General features: G+C 47.7%; 1 protein-coding gene across 2 annotated transcripts; it reads right to left on the bottom strand.

Moving 5' to 3' along the window:
- Positions 1-5,107: 5,107 nt before the first annotated feature.
- On the bottom strand, positions 5,108-21,743 carry DMRTB1 (DMRT like family B with proline rich C-terminal 1). Of its 2 annotated transcripts, none has more exons than XM_027059136.2 (8): positions 21,589-21,743; positions 20,462-20,614; positions 19,074-19,200; positions 14,492-14,636; positions 12,884-14,362; positions 11,020-11,225; positions 7,415-7,610; positions 5,108-6,047 (listed from the first exon to the last, which is right to left on the bottom strand). In XM_027059136.2, exons 5-8 carry the CDS (start codon positions 13,467-13,469, stop codon positions 5,917-5,919), a joined length of 1,119 nt encoding a protein of 372 aa, XP_026914937.1. In that variant the 5' UTR covers positions 13,470-14,362; positions 14,492-14,636; positions 19,074-19,200; positions 20,462-20,614; positions 21,589-21,743; the 3' UTR covers positions 5,108-5,916. The 2 variants fall into 2 exon arrangements, with proteins under 2 accessions (XP_026914937.1, XP_053070036.1); XM_053214061.1 differs by having other exon boundaries at positions 12,884-14,113.
- Between the last annotated feature and the right edge of the window lie 607 nt (positions 21,744-22,350).

The following is a 22,350-nucleotide window of genomic DNA, read 5'->3' as shown; positions in this document are numbered from 1 at the left end:
AGGGGACATCACCGAGGAGAGAAATGAGAAAGGACAACAGGGGTGGGGGAAAACTCTCGTTTCTGGCTTATGCTTTTAAATTGTGTACAATTTCCATGAATTCCTTATATTCACAATTAATTGTTTTTACTGTTTATTTATTTATTTTGAGAGAGAGAGACAGTGAGCTGAGGGAGGGGCAGAGAGAGAGAGGGAGAGAAAGAATCCCAAGCAGACCCCGCGCTGCCAGTGTGGAACCCAAAGTGGGGGCTCAAATTCACCTCAAGATCATGACCTGAACCAAAATCAAGAGTCAGGCGCTTAACCGACTGAACCACCTAGGCACCCCTCACAATTAATTATTTTCAAAGCAAAACAAACATCTCCCGGAGAGAGATAAAGAAATGAGCATGAAAAGAAATCAAAACTATTCCCTAGGTTACACTTGAATTGCAAGCATTATGATTGATCAATTTCCCAGCAACCTTGTGAAAGGATTTCGATTACAATTTTAATATGCTATTAATACTCAGCTCTTTAAAAACTGACTTCACGCTTCTTTGTTCATTTTCAAAATGAACTTAAAGGGTTTGGGGGAAAAAAATTAATGGTTTCATTCCTTGTGTAAGACCTGAGCTGGGTTGCTCTTTGTATTCAGCCTGTCCACGTCTTGAAAACCAGCTGCACTGGGGGGACTGCAGTCAGGCAGCAAGCCCCAAGACGCACCACGACTTCCCCAAGACTCATAGCCCTCCCTTTCTGGGAAGCAGGAAAGCACAGTGTGGTTAGGAACTTAGCTCTAGACTCAGGTGGAACTCGGATTTAATCCTGGCTCTGCCATTTATAGGCACTATGGCCAAGTACAAGAACTTAATCTCTGTAGGTCTCAGTCTTGCCATCTGTAAGTCAGGGGTATTATGGTGCCTGCCTGGAGGTGTCGCTGTGAGAATTCGCAGAGAGCATTTGTGAAAAGTGCTCAGTACAGTGCCTGGCACATGGGGAGCGCCTGGCAGTAAAGAGCCTCAGCTATTGGGCTTTGCAATTCTTAATCTCCTGACACGGTTTCAAAGAAGAGGCTTCTGTCAACCATCCAACGACGCAGGTACCACATACTGTACATTAAGAGGTGGCATTAGAAGTGGCATTTCAGGGGCGCTTGGGTGGCTCATTTGGTTAAGCGTCTGACTTTGGCTTAGGTCATGATCTTACAGTTCTTGGGTTCAAGCCCCGCGTCGGACTCTGTGCTGACAGCTCAGAGCCTGGAGCCTGCTTCGGATTCTGTGTCTCCCTCTCTCTCTGCCCCTCCCCACTCATACTCTGTCTCTGTCTCTCAAAAATGAATAAACGTTAAAAAAAATAAAAAAAGAAGAAGCATTTCATACAAGAGCTTCCTGTATCCTCAGCACACCCCTGAACCAATGTTACAGGGGCCAAGGGAGGCTCAGAGAAGAGATGCAATGTGCCCAAGAACACACAGCTAAGAGGAGGCAAGGGGTGGGGGGCTTAGCTGGGGGTGGAGCCCCTGGTGTGTGGTCAATGAGAAGAGGCTGTGACCCATCTAGGGTCTCTGAACAGCCCCCCAGTAAGAGGAACGTAGGCCCAGATCCACCAAGACCACAGCACCCAGGAGTGGAAGGAGCTGTGAGGATCCCCAGAGCTGTAGGGAGAGGGTCTCATCCCCTGTGCTGGGCCCAGAGGGGTGTGTTTCGTCTCCAGGAGGGTGCAGAGCACCCCCACCCGACTCTCCGGGAAAACTGGGGGCATCACGGTGGGAGAGCTTCTCTCCAGTAAGGTTTGAGGAACCAAACCTATTTGTGCAGCCTTAGAAGACACAAGGACACAGACGTCCTTGCTCTGCACAAGCCACAAGAACAAGCGTTCCATCAATCCTGGCTCACACAGTGGGGCTTAGGTGAACCCCAGGCCACGATGGGAGCTCAGGCAACGGGAAATGCTGACCGCCTTCTGGCTCAGAGGCCCGGAGGGCCCTTCCCACACCCATCACCATGATGCCTACTTTAGCATTTTCTCAGGAGGCTCTGTGTACTATGGTCAGTAGAGTGGGAAGTGGTTTCCAGAGGCAAAGATCTTTAGGCTGTTCTCCCTATACTATGCTAGAATCTGCTCAGAAACTAGGGAGCTTTCATACGGTTAAAAAAAAATGTGAAGATAGGAACTCAGGGGAAAATGGGTATTAAAAACTCTGTAACTGGTGCCCACGGATGTATGTGGCCCTTTGCACACCCTTAGAAGCTGTGTGACATTGGGCAAATTGCTATCCTTCTCTTTGCCTCGCTTTCCTTCGTGAAATAGGGATGATAACGCACCTCTTCCCTGGATTGTTGTGAGGATTAAATGAGGGGAGGGGTGCAGTGCTCAGCACACAGCATAGTTTCAGTGAAGGCTCACTCCCTGTTCGTCTGCCCCTGTGTGGGACCCCAGCAGACAGGGCACAAATGTAAGGCAAAAGATGCTGCAGTGAGCGGCGAGAGCAGGGCATCTCAACTCCTCACCCCCAAATCCCCAAGATGGCCCTGAGATGCAGCCATTCATTCTGCAACAGGCACTCGGTAACTACTTGCGGAACCAATGCTGAGCCCACATTGGGAGCTGGGGACTACAGGGACAAATGAGACCTTGTCTCTGCCTCCAGGAAATTTGAAGACTTGGGAGAGGGGCATCTATTCAGTGGGATGGGTCGTGTGATAGAGGGTTACAGAGGGCCTGGACAGGCTGAGTTGGCCTGGAGGAGGGCGCAGGTGAGCTAAGTCTGAAAGGGTAAGTAGGAGATGAGGGGGTGTACATGCAAAAGTGCAGAAAGGAGAGAGAGATTGGAATAAGCCATGGGACGCTGGGGTTGGGATTGGGGCTGGTGTCTGAAATACAGGAGGGTATCTATTTCACAGGCACAGCAAAGATGATTGCTGAGCAGTTGGCAATCACACAGCCCAGCCTAGAGGCTCATCATTCTGATTTCCCAGGGAGATCCCAGGTCTCTGGGGGGCGCTTCAAGCCCTGAGCTGCGGAAACCTATTCTTCCAGCTCAGCTGGCAACGGACCTGCGCGTGTCTCTGCGGCCAGTCGCTAGGCAACAGGCCCCGCCCACAGCTGCTCCCCGCGCGCCCTCTCCTGGCGGCTTCCTGACAGTACCTCCGGTGTCAGGCAATGCCAGCCAGCTGCCTTCCAGAAGATTCTCCCAGCTCATAGCCAAGCCTCGGTTTTTAGGGATGAGCAGTGCTGCCGCTGGCTGCCGGTCTCTCTGCTTCCCATCCTTTTCGGCCCGGACCTCGTGGACTCCACCCCTGCAAAACCTGGGCTGAGCCAGCCTGTGAGAGAAGAGGCTGGAAAGCTGGGCAGACAGATTGTTGCAGATACTGGCCTCAGAGCAGTAGGGAGCCATAGAAGGTGTGTGAGCAAGGCAGCATGCTCAGATCCTGTGTTTCAGTGCTCATGCTGAAGCTGCTTCAGGAACAGGGCATTCAGGGAGCAAAGATTGGATTGACTGGAAAGGCTACAGGGAGCAGGGGTCCACCGACACCACCAAGGTAAATAAGCATGCTGTGAACACACAGGAAGGGACAAGCTGGGGCTATCAGATCCTGGGCTTCACACCAGGGGTAAGGGAGGAAGGCAGGTCTCCAACCCTGTCCCACAGTTGGTCTTTTCACCACAGCAGGCACCTTCAAGGTTCCAGGAAAGATGCTAACCAGTCTTCAGACAGTCTTCAGATCACAGTCCTATAGAACTGAGCAACCTTCCTCTTCCTAGAGTCCTGTGGACATGGACTCTGGCAACAGGACACTGCGCTTCTCAGCAGGCCAGAGCTTCCTATCTCAAACCTCACAGGCTAACCAAACATCCTGTTTCCTTGCACTGGTCTGGAATGTTACAGAGTACACGTGGTTAAGACTCTCCCACTTCTGTGTGCATTGAGCAAAAATGCTTTGATTAATGTAGCTTGGTCGAAAAATCTTTCAAAACATGGAGTCTAAGATAAAACAAAGTGTATTGAAAAAGTAGGGGTTGGGGCGCCTGGGTGGCTCGGTCGGTTAAGCATCCAACTTCGGTTCAGGTCATGATCTCACGGTCCGTGAGTTCGAGCCCCGCGTCGGGCTCTGTGCTGACAGCTCAGAGCCTGGAGCCTGTTTCGGATTCTGTGTCTCCCTCTCTCTCTGCCCCTCCCCTGCTCATGCTCTGTCTCTCTCTGTCTCAAAAATAAATAAACGTTAAAAAAAAAAAAGAAAAAGAAGAAGTAGGGGCACCAATCCAGCCTCACTTGGCCATATTGACAGGTCAGGGTCCAATGAGGGCAGGGTGAGAGAGGCCAATGGGAATCCAGGGCCACTGCAGTACTGTGGACCCAAGGACAGGACTGTGGCGGGGGGGGGGGGGGGGGGTGTTTCCGACTCAAAGCCAGGCTAATCCAAAGCCAGACTGAAGCCAGTGCTGACCTACAGGCCTTGGGTCTGCCCCGCTGAAAGCACTGTCTGTAAAGCACTAACTGAAAAATTCCTAGGACTGTACCTGTTCCAGTGCCTTCTAACAGAACAGGTCCAGGCCTAGCTACTACACGGATGGTGGGAGAACATGGAGTATCACTTCTCGGTGATCTTCCTGCCACTTGTCCTGTGAGGATGCTACAGGTCAGGCAGGAAGCAGGTCAGTTTGTTCTCTTGAAGACCAGTCCTTCCCTGGACAGAGAACAGGACACGGTCTCTCACCCAGAATCCTTCACTCCAGGTGCCCTATTCTCTTTCTGCACCCCCTACCGGGAGTGCCTACTTTCACCTAGTTCACTCGTGCTCTTTAAAACGTGGTCGAGGCCCCAACTTCTCCAGAAGGCTATCTCTGCCCACCCACACAGCTGGGGAAGGGAAACTAGAAGAAATCTTTATATTTTATGTGTCTGAATCCGATTTCCTCAAAAGGTCTCCACTGCTTAAGAAAAAGGTAGTGACAGTAACAATAATAATTAAAAAAATCTAGTAGCCTAGCCCAAGCATCTCACTTGATAACAGAGGGAAAGGGAAAGGGGAGGTAGACTAGGGAGTGGCTTGCCAGGCCCTGACCCCCAACCCAACACTGCCTTCCATAAGGATTTAAAAAGAGAATAAACCTTCCACAAGAATTTCCAATGCTCATTTTATTTCAACAGTCAGCTGTCCCCAGAGAAGGAACGGATACCACAGATGATTTAGAAGCACCATTCTATTGTCTGAGAACTGTATCAGTGCTTACAAACAGCCTACTTTTTAAAGTTGGCAATCACTATAAAAATATCAAATAATCAAACTTTAATAGATTTTTTTAAACCAGAAATGATGCCTATAATGGCTTAAACTTTATGGATGGGAGCCCCGGCGGTCAGAATGCTCAGTAAAGCCCATTGGAGAAGGGGCGCGGGGCAGTGGCCAGGCAGCCCTCAGGAGCCCGAGCAGCAAGGAAGGACGCTGCAGAACCTGCCGTCAACGCCCTGGGCCCCCGCTGCTCCCACCAGCCACCTGGATGTGCTGGAAGCTTGGTGTCTGTGCCCCTAGCTGGGACCAAGCAGAGGCAGAAGCAGAAGGCTGAAATAGATGTGCCTCCTGTCCTGGAACCCGGCCTGAGGAAATCAAAGACCGCGTCTGGGAGTGAATCTGACAGCGGCACAACCTGGACACGGTTAAATTCATTCCTAAATGTGAGCTTCCACCAGCCCCCCCGATCCTCAGAGCCCTGGCCTTCCCCTGCTAACCATCCTCCATCCTGTTCAGTCCCCCATCCCGGGACTGAGAGGACCCTAGAAATCACCCTCCTTCTTCCTGTCTTGAAATGCAAATTAACTGCTCTCTTAAGCCTACTACTATCCTTCCTCCCTACCCATCCCTGAACTCAAACAAGAACATCATCGCTGTAACACCCCCAAAGCGCCCCCACTGCTGGCCCGAGAGCCCGGAGCTAGTCGGACTGCTCCTGAGAGGGCGGCTGGCTGGGCTCAGGCGGTGGTTCCTCCCCCTCCTCCTTCTTCTCGGGCGGCACCTCGGGCGGCTCCTCCGGCACCGGTGCTGGCACCTTCACATCCTGGTCATCTGTGAAGGACAAAGAAGAGGGGCTGGGTTTACAGGATTCACTAGGAGGAAGATTACCTACCTTCAGAGGTAAACTTTCTATAAGGCATTCTCACCCTTCCTGGTCCCCGTGGAGAAGGACTTTGCCTCTCATTTGCTAGTCTGGACACTGGCAATCTAGCCCCCTGCCACATGACACAGACTCAGGTTCAAACTCCGGCTCTGCCTGTGCGAGCTGGGGGACAAGAAGCGAGCTACTCCCCAGCTCTGAACCTCAGCCTCTTTCCGTCAAATGAGAGAGCTACCTGGCAACATCAAGGTCAGCAAGAGGACGAGGGGAAACAGTGAGAACGCTAATGCCTTCCTCGTTCTAGGTTCTGTTTAATCCTCAGAATAACCTCGTGAGGTAGGAACCATTGTTAGTCCGCTTTTGCAGAAGGTGAAGCTGAGGCACCAGGGGGTGAATTAACTTGCCCAAGGTCACGCAGCTGGTAAATGCCAGAGCCAGGACCAATACCCAGGCTGTCTGGCTCCGGGGCTGGCATGCTTGAAGCTACGTCCCGTCTCCCCATCCTGTGGATCTAGGCATCGCACACACAGCCAAGTGTGCGACAGGCCTTGGTTTCTTTTCCTAAGGCGACTCAGGGAAGGATAGAAAGGGGAAAAAAATACCCTAGAACCTTTAAAGCTGCGAGAGTCCAAAGGAAAACCAAAGCATTTCTACATCCAAAATTTCAGCTATCACAGGAATCCTGTGACATGACCCATTTTACAGATGAGAAGACGGGAGTCCTAGAGAGGGTATGAATGCCCGAGGTCACCCAGCGCACCAGTGGCAGAGCTGTGATGGACAGGGTCCCAAGCTCCTGGTCTGTTTCTCTCTACAAGTGGCCTGGGGTAAAGGACCCTTCCCCAGCCGGCCCAACCCAGCTCCAGCTACTGCTCCAGGCTCCGCACCTGCCGTTTCCCTAGCCAGAGAGGCCCCAACCGAGCCAGAGAAGCCTGGCACCTCTGGTCTTCTGAACATACCACATGCATGCCACCCTCCACGTCTCTGCCCACAGGCCCTGGGAAGGGGAGGGAATTAGCAGCGGACCTGGAGCCAGACAGAATTCTGTTGAAATCTAAGCTCTGCCATCTGCCACTTACGTATGCGAGAAGCTCTCAGGGTGCTGTTGGTTTTCTCACCTGAGACTGGGGACCCCCTCTCTTAGATGCTCGCATATAGAATAAAGGGAGGGATATAAGGAAAGAGCTTATCCCAGGGTCTGATACATTTTAAGTTCTGTTCTCCATTTCCCTTCTCTCCACATCCACTTCAGATCAGGTCCCCCTTCCTCTAGAAAGTCTTCCTGGCTCCCCCAGAAGCTGGACTAGAGGTCACTTACCAGTGGTCTCCTTGTCTGTATCAGACAGGACAGCAAGAGAGAAAGATGCTGGTGGCGGTGGCGGTGGCGGTGGCGGCGGCAGCGGTGGGAGGAAGTGGAGCGCAGACAGGAAGCCGGGCGGGAGGAACTGAGGCTGCTGCGGAGGCGGAGGCGGCGGGTAGTAGCTTGGCTGGAAGTCTCCCACCGACTCCGACACCTGCACAGCACACACACAGCAGAGAAGCCAGAGAGGAAGAGGCTTAGCCAGATGGGCTGATCAAACAGGTCTCATACTTCTAAACGGGGAGCTCCCCAAGAGGTTGATTCGCCTCTCTGACCTAAACACCTGGGCACAGGGCACTCGGAACAGGGTGTTCAGCAAATACCCACCAAATAACTGAAGGCAAGAACAAATACCGGCACATCTCAGGTGAGCCTGGGGAGCAGCCAGTCCCACCGAGCCCTTTTGTATATGCTTAGATCCATGACCTCACTCCACCCTCATGACCCTAGGAGGGAGGTTCTAGTGTCACCCTCACTATAATGATGGAAAACAGTGTCAGTGAGGTGAAGCTTCGGGCCCAGGGCCACAGAGCTGGTAAGTGCAGAGGCAGAACTGGAGCCCAAGTCTGTCGGACTCCACTGCTCTGTGCTGAATGCATCCCAACCCCCTGTGGCCCCATTTTCTGGTATAGCTAAGGACTTGGAATTGAGAGTCAGGGGCCTTTGGAGGCCCTGTTCCAATACAACAGCGTGTGGTGCAGCTGTTAGAGGCAAGGGAAGCTGGGGGACCTCAGCAAAGCAACTTCAGCAGTTAGCCCTTCCATGTTTCTGTTCCTTCTTCAGAACATGGAAGCTGAGCTCATGCCACAGGACCCCAGGGCTGGAGTGGGGGCATCTGGAGTGAGGACTACACAGATTGGAGCTTAACCCAGAAAGACATGAATGTAATAAAAAAAAAAAAATTTCATTGGGATGCCTGGGTGGCTCAGTCGGTTGAGCATCCGACTTGGGCTCAGGTCATGATCTCACGGTTTAGCAGTTTGAGCCCCGTGTCGGGCTCTATGCTGACAGCTCGGAGCCTGGAGCCTGCTTCGGATTCTGTGTCTCCCTCTCTCTCTGTCCATCCCCTGCTCATGCTCGGTCTCTCTCCCTCTCTCTCAAAAATAAATAAACATTAAAAAAAATTCTTAAATAATAATAAATTTCAGATGTAGTTCCTATCACTTACTTCTCCATCCAGATCCTTTAGAGCAGCAATTTACATGCCATGTTCTAGAGAATCCTAATGTCCTAGAAGAGATCTGATGTGCTTTTAAAAGTGGTCTTTGTTAAGGCAGTTTGAGAAACCCCACACACTGCCCCCACACTGGTGAGTCACACATGAGCATGTTAAAGCCTTGAGACAATCTGCAAAAATCATTTCCTAACTTAAGTTAACCACAAGAAAAGGAAGAAAGCCCACCTTTAGGTGCCTGCTACATGCCAGACCCTGTGCCAGGCACACCTTACCATGCATTACACCTATTCCATCTGTCAATGGCCCCGTGAAATAGGTACTCTTACCCCTACTATACAGACCGAGAACCTGAGTGAGATCCTCAGAGGTTACATGACTTCCCCAGGCCATATGGTTAGTAAACAATGAAGGCAAGATTGGATCCCAGGTCTGTCGAGCTCCAAGCTTGTGCTGTTTTGTGGGAAGAGAACAGAGGAAGTAAAGCAGCAGCAAATGGGGCAGGGACAGGAATAGGAGGCTGAAGACCTCTCCGGAGAGTATCTCAGAGCCTGGGCAGGGTGCAGCAGGACAAGGATGAAAGCAATTCATAGGCTCTTGGGTTTGAAACAGCTTCACAAATAAACGCCTGATCCTTTATCCAGACGTGGAGGGGGTGGGAAGGGGGATTATTAGTGCTTTAATTCCAAGCTGCTCAGCCAAGACTCTCCCTGGATCACAGCTCCTGCCTGGGGCCTGTGGTGGCAGCTCAGGCCCAGATAAACCAACTGAGATCACACTCTTAACAAAGGCCGTCTGGCAAGCCTGTCAATCAGAGCCCTACCCTGGACGCCAGGCTCCATCCAAGCTTCTGTGTGAGCAGACGGTGGGTGCGTGCTCCACTTGGCCAGGGCCCCCTCTTTGTGTGAAGGCTGGAGGCACCGTGCTCTCCTTGGGCTGCGAGGGGGTGGCCAGCGCCCACAGAGTTCAGGGGTGGTGGGGAGTCAAGGGTCATGTTTGCTCCTCCTCTGCACGACAGACACACCTCAGGCGGCACAAAGTGCCAGGGCTCCAGAGTTGGGGTGACTGCCACTCTGTTACTGAGCAGCTGTGTAATCTGAATCCCCAGTTCTGTGACCATGAGCAACTACTTAGCTTCTCTGAGTCTTCTTCCTCCACTCTACAGTGGGGTAATACAGCGTGCCCTGATGGCTCACATAAGGGTCAGGAGGCGCCCCAGAAATTCTCAAGACCAGTGGTTTCCAAACTGTTTCCCCTTGAATCAATGGAAAAGGACTTATCAGTATCTAAAGTATCTAAAACAGACAGCAGAGCTGCTGCTGGGGCTGCAGCAGGAGTGGGGACCCAGCACCCTGGGTGCCTGACCTGCCTGGACACCTCTGGAAGCTCACCGCTCCACACTCTGCAGCTAAGACTCTCGGTACGTACATGTCAGGCGTTCCTCCTTCTTCTCAGTCACTTTCCACGTTAAACAAAGAAGCCCGCTCTGTCCTCGCTCTTCTCTACCCTCCACGCAAGAGAAACATCTAACACCCAGGGTTAGGCTTTTAGTTCTGAGGGAGGGAGGAAAGGTAATAGGGGTCTACTTTTCCATGAGCTTGAGCTGCATTGGAGTGGACCTTCCCTACAGGCCCAGCCTCATGGGCCCAAAGTCAGGACTGGATACCCAGGCCTCTACCCTGCAGTCATCACAGGTCTCAGGGTTGCCAAAAGGGAAAGGGCTTTTAACCACTCTGGTCTGGAAGGAGCTGGTAACCAAGGCCACAAAACCTGATCACCCTGACTCGTACCTCACGTAACAGAGATGGCCTGACTCTTACATACTCAGTATTCAAAACTCCAGGCTTATGTCGGGGGAATGTTTCCATATTTTTCATGACTCAGCTTAAATTCCTCCTGAAAGCCCTCTGCGGTCTCAAGCGGCCCATACCTTTGGGCGGGGGACCTACGTCTGCTCCTGGCTCCGCCCTCAACTATGTGGTTCCAGGACAGTGATGCCTCCTTTCTGGTACCCAGCAAAATGAAGCACCCTTCCAACATCAGCATCCCGTGAGTCCAGGCTGGTGGTCACTCACCCGGTCGGTGGTACTGTGTGGCTATTCCCGGGTTTATCTGAGATGTGTCTGCATTCGTTCTTGCTTGAGCTCCCAGCTCTGAAAAGCACACGCCACAGCCCAGGCCAACTTGTTTACACGCGAATGGACTTGCCTACACATGTGCACCCCCACAGGTGTACATGGCACAAGGTCAATGTTCTATCCATCCTACCAGTGCTCAGGGCCTGGCACAGCCTGGCACAGCGGCCTGCTTCCTGGGATTGAGGATCCGTAATGGCAACAGGGCATGTGGGATAAGGAGGAACCAGGAAAGGAGTGAGGAGGGGACTTACCAAGCTTCCTCCATGGTAGGGGCTGCAGGACACATGCCGGAAGCCCCGCTGCAGGGGGATCCCCGGAGGCGGGGATCCATCCTGGTAGCCCAGTGGGAATGCACAGTAGGAATGCATGTTGGAGCAGCTGGGGTACAGCTTGGAAGGCTGCCTCTCCAGGTGCTCAGGCCCCACCGCATGATCTGAGCTGATGTTCAGAGGGAGCCCTGAAAAGGTAAGCAATGACGGAAGTGTTAAAACAACACAGAGCTAGGAAAAAGAGCATCACATCACTGTGCGAAAGCAGCACACAACACTCAGATCCACTTACAAAGATCTCCCCCGTCCATTATGCTTTTGATGCTCCCTGCTTTTTAAGCCTTACAAAGATCTCCCCCGTCCATTATGCTTTTGATGCTCCCTGCTTTTTAAGCCCTTCAGCCACGTCCCACTGCTTAGAAAAAGTCCTTGGCATAGCCACAAAGCCCCATGAGGGCTGGTTCCTGCCTCCACTCCAGCCTCCGCATGCACTATAACCCAACAGCTTCCCCTTTCTCATCAACCTCAAGGCCTTCACAGATGCTGTTCCCTCAGTTTAGAAGACTTTCCCCCCTAATCCCACTGTGCCTCTGGAAGTCCTCAGCTCCTACTCTTCCTTCAGACCACAGCGAGCCCATCAATTATTAGAGCTCTTTACATTGATTTGTGTGATTCCTCGACCAGTGCTGTCCCTCCCACAAAGACAAGATCCTTGAAGGCAACAAATGTGCCTTTGCCCTCTTCACTTCTTCATCACTAGTGAATGGCACATAGTTAAATGCTCAGCCCCTGTTGAGATGGAACAAAGAAAGGCACTGTGTCTATGGAAAGGTATCTTCTAGAATTGCTACTTCAGGTCTGTCTTCCCCATCTAGTTTCCTGGGGACCCACATTTTACTAGAATGTCCCAGAAGACAGAAATGGCCTTCAGAAAGCATCCAGGCCGGTCCCCTTAGCGTAGAGGGGAGAGGCTGCCACAGAAGGGAGGAGCTTGCCCAAGGTGACTGAGCAGTTCCCCTTGCCTCCTGTGCTCTTCCTACCACACTGCCATAGGGAAAACCAAAAAAGAGCGTGTCTCTGCCCATAAAGAGCGTCAAATCTACATATGACTTGCGGTTGAAATTTTAAAGAGGCTCCAATCTATGACTTGAAATTGTACTTTTAATAGTGCAAACCACAAGACATAGAGAACCATGTAATTTATGCATGTGATGGGTGCGGAGAAAAAGAAGCAACATCAATATTTCAACCGTTCTCCAGTGGGGAACATAAGACGGTCTCATTCCCACGCCCGGGAAAAGGGTGCGTAGGGGTGCGCAGGCGCAATGGGCTAGGGCCCTTGCAGGGGAAGTCCGCTGGGAGGAGCCTCCAGCTTCTAGAAACGGAAGGAGTGCGCAGGCGCAGTCAGGGCTGCGCAGGCCCAGCCACAGTGGCCTCCTGAAGGAGGCGCCACCAGCCCAAGAAAAAGGCGGGAAGAAGCGCGCAAGTGCAGTAGGCCGCCTCTCGAGCGTCTTCCTGAAGAAGGACCCACAGCCAAGGCGTCTGGGGGCCATTTTCTTTCTTGCTAGACGGCAAGGCAAGAAGCTAAATTTTAACATTTTAACGGCCGTCAGAACCGCCCGTTCCTTTCTAACTCTCTCCCGTCACCTTTTTCCAAAATGCCACCCAACCCAAATCTCTATTTAGAGGAAAGCTTCCCAAAGCAAGAGTACCTCTGGAAAGCATTTTCCCCACCCCCACCCCGAGGTCCATCCCCGCAGGATCCAGGATGGCCTGGGCTGCCAGCGTAAGGCCCTGGAGAGGAATCCCAGGCGGGGCGAGGCCACGCAGGGCCTGGGAATCTTACCGAAGTCGAACGGCGGGCTGGGCAGGGGCCGCAACGGAGTGCGCAGCCCCAGGCGGTCAGGGCACCCCCTGCCTGCTACCTCCATCCCAAGCTGGGGCCCCACCGAACCGGGCATGGCCACGGCGGCTCGATCGCCGCTCGGCCCCACGTGGCCGCGGCCGTGGCCGCCCAGAACTGGCTGGAAGGCGCTCGGGCCGGGGCTCGGGCCCCGTGGGGGCCTCTCTGGGAAGCCGGCGGCCACGCGGCACTCGGGGCCTGGCTCCCAGTCTCCCGAAGCGGTCAGCAGAGGCAGCTGGCGGAGGCTTGCGCCCAGGGCTGCGGCCGCGGCCCCTGTCAACAGCTCCGGGCCCTGCGCGACGAGGGCCCCGTCCTGCTCCTCCTCGGAGGCCTGCTTCTTGAGCACCTTCTGCGCAGCCATGATCTTCTGGCGCTCGGTGATCAGGTAGCACTTCTCGCAGGTGCACTGCTTCCAGCGGCACTTGCCCGCATGGCCCTTGACCGGCACCAGAAAGCCATGGTTCCGGCACCTGGAGCACTTGGGGGTGCGCAGCATCTTGTCGGCCAGCTTGGCAGGGTCTTCCTTCATAGCACAACCGCCACCTCTGGGAGCTGCAGAGCGAGTGCGGCAAAGATAAGCGGCGCCCCACAAGTCTCTGCTGCTGGGGACTTTGGATACACTTGTAACAAAGCAGTTTTCCGTAGTCCCGGGAACTGCTGCAGGACCCTTGCATTTTCCCTCCTTTTTTGGAGTGCAGAATTTGGAGTCGTTGTGTGCCTTGGTTAATTACATGCAAGGGATTGAGTTGATTAAGTTCTTCATGGAATGCTATTGCATGTATGTCTTCTGTGTTATCTGAAGTCTTACGCAGTTAATTTTCCAAACTTTCTGTTCCCGCCACACCGCAAAGTATTTTTGTAACTTCAAAAAAGGCGGAGTGACGTTCAACAGTCCACAGATTTAAAGCACCAGAGAAGCCGAGCTCTCAGTAAACCCATTCCAGGAGAAGAGCATTCTAAGGGAAACCGTGTTTCTCCTCCCAAAAGTTGCTGCTTCTGCTGAATTTCATTTCTCTCTCTTTGCTGAGAAGCAACGGTTCACAGTGATGCTTCCAGAATATTCTCAAGAGCTCCGTGCAGTGTGATGGTTGTGCAAGGGTCTGCCCTTAGAGGAAGACTCTTATTGGTATAGAAATGCTCTTCTGGAAAATGGTACATTGCTGTTGTGGATGCCTTCCAAAGTAAAGCATATTTGCGACAGGATATTTTAGCATGAGTTTTTTATCATTTCTTAACGTTTTTTACCATTTCTTAACGTTGCCAGTGAATTTAGCTATCCCTATAAAGCAGCCTAAATATCGGGACACCTGAAAACTGGCACAAATTTCATAGTTTTACAATGCTACTAAATTAATTCATTTTCTTGTATGATAGAAATTTATGCCACTCTGAGGTCTTTTTTTCTTTTCTTTTTTTAGGCCCCTAAAATAGGAAAAAAAAAAAATGGGTCACTAATACCTAAGTTGAAAAGCCTATAATCATAGGATCAGTCATATTTAAGGAGATAGTTACACTTAAAACCTGACTAAAATGTGTGTGTTTTAAACTGACCTTTTTCTGAATTTCTTTTTCTGGTAGGAGAATGGTAGAAGCCGAGGCCTGGTGTCCACCTTGATTTTCCTGAGCTCGTGGTAGTGGCTGTCCTTTGCACTTCTCGCGAGCCTCCAGACAATAGGAAATGGTTGCCCTTCTGAGGCTGATACCGAAAGCAGAAAAGAGGTTTGTAAAACCCTTTTCTGCTTGAAAGAAACATATTCCTCATTTTAATAAGAGGGCAAAAGTATACGCTTCCTGTATTATTTGGCCCTTCAGGAATTCCACTGGTAATTTTATAGCCATTTAAAGAGATGGAGATTTGTCTCTGCTTTGCTTTAACACCCTCTATCTTAGTTTTTGATTTAAAAAATACGATCCTGTATATAAAAGGACAGGCAAGCTCTTTTTCTGACTCCACCAATTCAAAATGTCTAATTTTTTCGCTGCACTTGTCATTTGAAAATGGTCCTTAAAAATCATAGTTTCAGTACTGCTGTCAAAAAATCTGGGGCATAAACTGCATTGTTTCATGATAAGGTCATATTCCGCATTATCAAATTTAAATTTTAACATCAAATAACATCGGATGATGAGACAAAGAAAACTGCTCTTATTTACATTTCATGCTTGACCACCCAAGCTCTCTTCATTTTCCTATTAATGGTTTAAAGGAAAATCCTATTCAAAGCCAACTATTTGAATTAACATATTTTGCTCTTGTTAACTACAAAATGCTTCCATATTTACTTCATAGCTTTAGGGGCAAAACATACCCAAGGTGATGTGAATTTGCATCATGCTTTGAGAGCATTAATAAACAACCATATATCTTTTTAATCAGTAGTCACATTATAAGATGCAAAAACCCCAGGGTTTACACAGTAAACAAATCTAAGAGAAAGAAAAAAATTCTAGTTTATTTCTCTCTTCCCTGGAAAGTCTCAATTTGTGTAGGTAAATTCCAACAGAGCTTTATTTACTTCACTCTTGGAAATTCAGGCAAACTGATAGTTTTGTTTTATTTGGTGTGATGACTGATTACTTCTTAGGCTGCTGCTTTTTAAAAGAAATATATACATTTCCTGAAATTGTTATTTTTAAAGGATGGTAAAAGTGAAAAACTGGAAGTCAGAAAAGGATGGGAGCCTTAAGTATATAGTGGACCCCTTCTTTCCTCACACCTAAACCTTAGGATACCTATGTTTAAGAAAGGCTGCATCCTTGTAAGCAGTAGTTTATAAAATAACAAGTCAGTGGAGAACCTGGGTGGCTCAGTTGGTTGAGCATCCAATTTCGGCTCAGGTCATGATCTCACGGTTCATGGGTTCGAGCCCTGCATCGGGCTTGCTGCTATCTGAGCCTGCTTTGGATCTTCGTTGCCCCTCCCCAGTGCTCTCTCTCTCTCTCTCTCTCTCTCAAAAATAAGTAAACATTAAAAAAAAATAAGTCATAGTTACCAATGAATCACCGGTTTGACTAATTAAGCACAGAGGGGCTGGTTGGTGGTCATATGTGACTCCCAGGTTCAAGGCTCCTTTTCCCTGGAAGTCCCAAGTTTCCTGTCTTGAATAATGCCTCTTCTTTTCAGTTAATATGACTGCTATTGGTACTGTTTAATTTATATTCATTGTAAAGAGTCTTGTGTTATACAGTGCATGGAGGTATCATTTATAATCATTAAATATTGCATGCACTGTAATGCCTCCTTACTGATAGTACACAAGAGTAAGGAAGGCCTTTTTTTGCCTATAGCTTCTTTCCCCTAACAGTTATAACCCAGATATCTGCTATCTTCCCCTTCTTCAGGCTCTCTTCAGTGAGCAATGAAAATTTTATTGACGATATTGTAGGGGATGGAGGGGAGGATTTACATAACACATCCTATAGCAGACGCTTTAAAATCCTGCCTTAGCATTTCTGTTCTCTCAACATCTTCCTCTACTGTGCCGTACCCACCGGAGAGGAACTGGTCTGCCCCCAGCACCCCACCCCCCACTCCCAGTCCCCAGCCTCTCTAGTTTCTCTCTTCTTTCTTGATTTTTTTGGGAGCTCTGTAACAGCTGTGACTATCTTATTTTCCTCTATGTCTAGCACAAAATAGACACTCGGTAAATATTTGTTGAATGTACAAATGGATCTTGCCTCCCTCTCCTGCCAATGTCAAAATTATCTCATCTCTGATTGGCACAGTAAATCGGCTTGGCTTCAGCAACTCTCCTCAAACATATAAAACAGAAAACCCACGATGAATAAGATCACTCTCCTGAAAAGCATTATTTGGTGATCAACTTTGGTTCCGTGAGCTCACCCCCCCAACCTCTAATGGTTTAATAAAAGAAATAATAATTGCTAGCACTTACTGTTTATATATGCAGTAATTATTCAGTTCTTTGTGTGTATTAATTCATATAATCCTCACAACAGTCCTCTAAGGTAGGTGTGCTGTTATGTTCACCCCCATCTTACACATGAAGAAACTGCGGCCTAGAGAAGTAACTTGCCCAGGGTTTTACAGCCATTGAGTGGCAGAGCCATGATTCAAAACCAGAAAATCTATCCTCAAAGTCCATATTCTTATATCTGCTAATTAATATTTCTTCTAAATTAACACAGTGCTCTCCCCAAGAAAACTTTAGTGATGAATAGAAATGTTTGTTTTATTACATATCCCATTACAACTGGGGCAAAAGGGGGGAAGGAAGTATCAATCTGGGGAAGCTTCCTAAGATGCCCTGCTTATTAGTTGCTTTTCTTCACCCATAGCTGATATTTATTGAGTGCCAACTATGTGCTAAGTATAAGTGACACAGAAGTAAATAAAAAAGACAGGATCCTTACCTTTAGGCATACATTCTAGCTGGCAAGCTGGGCAGTAAACAGATAATTCCAGATGAAAGCTGGGGAATAGTGGGGGGTGGGGGGCATGTGGAGAGAACCAGGATTCTATGGGAATCCCTATGAGGGCCTAACCTGAATCAAGAAATCAGCTCCCCTGAGGGGTTGATTTCCAAGCTGAGGCTGAAAGGATGAGTAGGAATTAGTCAGGTGCAGGGGCAGAAGAGAGGTGTGTCAGACAGAGGGAATAGCATGTTTCAAGGCCTGCAGTGTGGCTATGGTAGAGTGAAGTCAGAAGACTGGACAGAGATAAGGAATAGAAGCTAAACAGTAGCCAGGGGCGACTGGGTGGTTCAGTCGGTTAAGCGTCCCGACTTCAGCTCAGGTCATGATCTCACAGTCTGTGAGTTTGAGCCCTGTGTCAGGCTCTGTGCTGACAGCTCAGAGCCTGGAGCCTGTTTCAGATTCTGTGTCTCCCTCTCTCTCTGACCCTCCCCCATTCATGCTCTGTCTCTGTCTCAAAAATAAACAAACGTTAAAAAAAAAAAAAAAAACTTTTTTAAAAAGTTAAACAGTAGCCAGATTGTGGAGGGAGTCCTTGGGGACAAATTATGGGTGTCACTATCTAAGATTAAGTAGAGGAAATGACATAGCAGAGCCAGCCCAAACTAGAACCCACACATCTAGACATGTCCCTGCCCTTAGTTTTTCTTCCAGAAAGTAGAATAATAAGTAACCAGGACTCACATAGGTATTGCAAGATTAAAATGAAGTTGAGTATGGTTTTCTTTGGGGTGGTTGTTCCAGGCGGAGCACGCACTCGAGGCTAGCCATGGCTCTGAACTAACACTATGCTAGCCAGGATTGTTTATCCTATGCCTGCAGCCCCGTTCACTGGTTCATGTGACCTCCCCTAGGAATCTCTTAAGAGTCACAAAGCAGCCGCGATGGAAGATAAAACAGTGACAGAAAAAGAGAGTGACATGAAATCAAACAGAAAGCAGTTGCAAAGGTTTTGTAGGTAAAGCCCAGAACAAACAATTCTGTGCAGAAAGTACACGATCTGGGCAGAGAGGGCATACTCAAGGTGGTACAATTAACTGAGTTAGACCCAATAGCGCTGGGGCTAATGTTTTGTTTTCACTTGCTAATTTGATGAAAAAAATATTTTTACACGTAGAAACTTTCACATATAACTGTTACATGTACTTTCATAGTACTATTTTTTGTCTTAAAAGATGAGAGGCACATATCCCTATAAACACATTGTTAATAGGGAATAAAAGCCTCAATATCACTCTCCTTTAGTAAAATGAAAATTTGGTTTTACACAACATGCATGAATTTTTTAAAATGTTTGTTTGTTTATTTATTTATTTTTGAGAGACAGAGACAGAAAGAGCACAAGTGGGGGAGGGGCAGAGAGTGAGAGGGAGACACAGAATCTGAAGCAGGCTCCAGGCTCTGAGCTGTCACCACAGAGCCCAACGCAGGGCTCAAACTCACAAACCAAGCGATCATGACCTGAGCCGAAGTCAAATGCTTGCTTAACCAACTGAGCCACCCAGGCACCCACAACATGCATGAATTTAATGCCAATATATGCAAGGCACTGTTTCCGAATAAAAGGAGAGTCAAAAAGAAGAAAGGATCAAAGAAAATTAAATTTAAGTTTCCTTTACATGCATATTCATTGTCTAGTTTCTTAAAACAGTAAATTCTTATTTATCCAAACACAACAAAACAGTAAATCCTTACTTACCAAAACGCAGACTTTCCCCCTGAATTCTGCTTCTATGAGAATGGCAGGCAGATATCAGGAATTTATCTTTCAAGAGATCTTTTCATTTTATGTCATGGCATCAGTATAAATTCAGTCCATATTGTAACTGTAAACACATGACAAATACTGCTTTAGAGATAGGCAAACTGGGTGAGAACCTGATCACTACTCATTAGCTGTGTTACCGTGGCTAGGTCACGTAACTTCTTTGCACCATAGTAATACCAGCAGTAGAAGTGATATTTGTCTAATGTGCTACAAATTCCAAAGTACCCCACATTTATCCCAAATAGTATTATTAATATTTAATGAATGTGCCCACAGCTTTGCAGGTGAAGGGGTTCAGAACAAGTCTCCCCAACATGTGCTACTTTGGCATACGGACTATTTTGAGCCGAAGGCGATCAAGACCCTGCAGGCCTAAGAGAAACTTTCCACCCTTCCTTAACTAGAAGAATATGAATTGAGGGGTTTTGCCAGCGTAAGAGTTATTATCAGAGATAAGTTTTATCTTAATGACCTATCTGTACGGCAGGGCAAACATCTGATTACCAATCTGCCCTTCTTATTATTGGCCTGTGAATTGCCCTCCTCCCCTTTGAAGCCCCAGGCCCCTGTCCCATTCCTTAGCTCAGGATGGCAAATATAAGCCATTTAACCTTAACGTTATTAAACGTCTCATGTATGTGAGGGTTTCCACACTTACAAAACTAAATTTGTTTTTCTCTTGTCCATCTGTCTCATGTCAATTTAATTTAGACCAGCCAGAAGAATCTTTGAAAGATAAAGGAAAAATTTTCCTCTCCAACATAGGCATGGTCTCATTTAAATCATAGGACATCCCAGGGTACCTTGGTGGCACAGTTGGTTAAGCGTTCAGACTTTGGTTCAGGTCATGATTTCACAGTTCCTGAGTTCAAGCCCTGCATTGGGCTCTCTGCTGTCAGTGCAGAGCCCGCTTTGGATTCTCTCCCTCAAAAATAAATAAACATTAAAAAATTTAAATCACAGAACATCCATAAGGGAAGTACTTTTGTTATGTCCATTTGACAAATAATAAAACTAAGGCTTAGAGAAGTGAAGAAAATTCTTCCCCAAGGTGTACAGGAAGTGGCAGAAACATGTATGAATAGCTTCCAAGTCTGTTCTCTTAACCATTATGCTATCGTTGCCATCATTTAGTTATTTCATTTACATTATACTTTTTTTTATAAAAGCAGATCTCTGACTCTTGCAGGATTATAGTGCATTTAGAATGCCCAGCACAGTGCCTGGTATCTGGCACATGGTTAGCATGCATTACGTGGTATCTGTGAGGAGGAAGGGCAAGGGAATAGGGAGTGAGAAGAAAGAAATAATATCTCCACCTCCAACCAGGAGATTTGATCCAGCTGCTCAATCTTTCCAGGCGGCTTCAGGCTCTCCAATCACAGATTAAACCCAAGCTGACTGACACCATAGCTTTACCCCCTTGTGGCTATTGAGCACTTTGAAGTGTGGCCACTCCAGATTAAGATGTGCTAAAAATATAAAATACCAGATTTTAAAGACATAGTCCAAAAAAGGATGTAAAATATCTCATTGATAAGTTGTAGAGATTACATACTGAAACAATGATATTTTGAGTAGATTAAGTTAAATAACATATTTTATTTTAATGTGTTTTTTTTACTTTTTTAATGTGGCTGCCAGAAATTTTCAAATTATGTATATGTCTCACCTTGTATATCTACCGGATAGCGCTGAAAGAGATTTGTCTATGTGGGCCTTCTTCCACTTCCAAAGAGTAGGTTTTTAACAGTAACTCAAATTTAAGCTGTTACACCACCGTCAACAGTATGCCACTTTGACACACCCCTTCTTCACGTGGGCCACATGACCTTCACTAGCTTGAACCTACTCTGTGTCATTTCGGGCCTTTCTAATGGAATCAAAACTCTGTCTCGTGCTTTAGAATTGGAAATATTTATCTGACTATTAGGATATGTCAGCTAGAAGATTCTAATAAAACCGTAGTTTTCATTTTGAACCTTCAGATGTATTGATGTTATTTTTACAGGGATATTTTCATACTGCTCTTGGTAGGTATAAATTGCTAGTAAAAAAAACTACATAAACTAGAAAAGAAGGGTGTTATTTCATACTAAGCTTACACCATTCCTGAGATACATAACCCTTTAGATTCTCCTAAGATCCCAACCAGAGGGCATGGACAATTATGTACCTGCTGCTTGATAAATGGAGTCCTTTGGACATGTAATATTGTTAGGAACTCTGGACGTTTAATAAAAAATTATTTGATTTATGCCCTTCTCCCCCAGAACTCACCCCAGATAAACAGTTACTACCACCAGGAGCATTAGTGCTGCTTTGCACAAATAATTCCTTAAACCATCAAACAAAAGGCATGAGGATTTGTTATGAACGGTTTTCATCTAAGCATATAGGGATTATTACCTCCCACAACATTTTCTTTAAACATGGTTAGACTTACTTAGTTTAATGAGTTTGGGGATTGTTGCTTTTTCCCCTTCAACTTGCCAGATACATCAGAAATATTTATTTTCAGAGACAGTTTAAGGAACTCCGTAATTCCCAATCTGTTCAAGTTTTACAGTAAATCTGAGTTGAATGCCTGTCATTGTTCCCAATCTGGTCAAGCAAAAAGAAAAAAAGGCATACAGTTCGTCAGAATAATTAGTTGATTGAGGTTAAATAATTCTAGGAATAAACATTTGACCCCCTGGCACATCATAAACCTCCTGGAGTGAGAAGGATTATAAATTAAATGTACAAGATTTAAAATCATCCAGATACACCCCAAACATTATTGCAGGCATGTGGGACACATTTAGATAAGTTAAAACCAAGTGTGGGTTTAGAGTTTAGCCATCTTTGATCAGTGGCCTACTAAAGCTTTATTGCTTTGGTGTGAGTAGAGGAATCGTGACAACAGTGCCCCCTGCTGCCCGAAGGCCACCTCCCTTCCCCGAAACAAGTTTCAGGGATTTTTAAGACACATGGTACCCCAGGAGATAATGAAATTCTAGTAAGTATAAGGAGCTCAGGAAGGAAAACAAACAAACAAACAAAACAACCCCCCCCCAACATTCATTGAGGGCTGACATTGCTCAAGCACTGTGATTTAATTTAACCATAATATGAAGTTTATCACAAATTCAGGAAAGAATAGGATGAAATCTCTGGATAAAGAAACCGAGGTTCAAGAAAGCTAGATGACATTTACAGGATTCAT

This window comes from Acinonyx jubatus, chromosome C1 (genome assembly GCF_027475565.1).
Source record: "Acinonyx jubatus isolate Ajub_Pintada_27869175 chromosome C1, VMU_Ajub_asm_v1.0, whole genome shotgun sequence".
Classification (NCBI taxonomy): domain Eukaryota; kingdom Metazoa; phylum Chordata; class Mammalia; order Carnivora; family Felidae; genus Acinonyx; species Acinonyx jubatus.
Note: the sequence above shows the minus strand (reverse complement) of the source record. Positions and strands in the feature narration are given on the sequence as shown.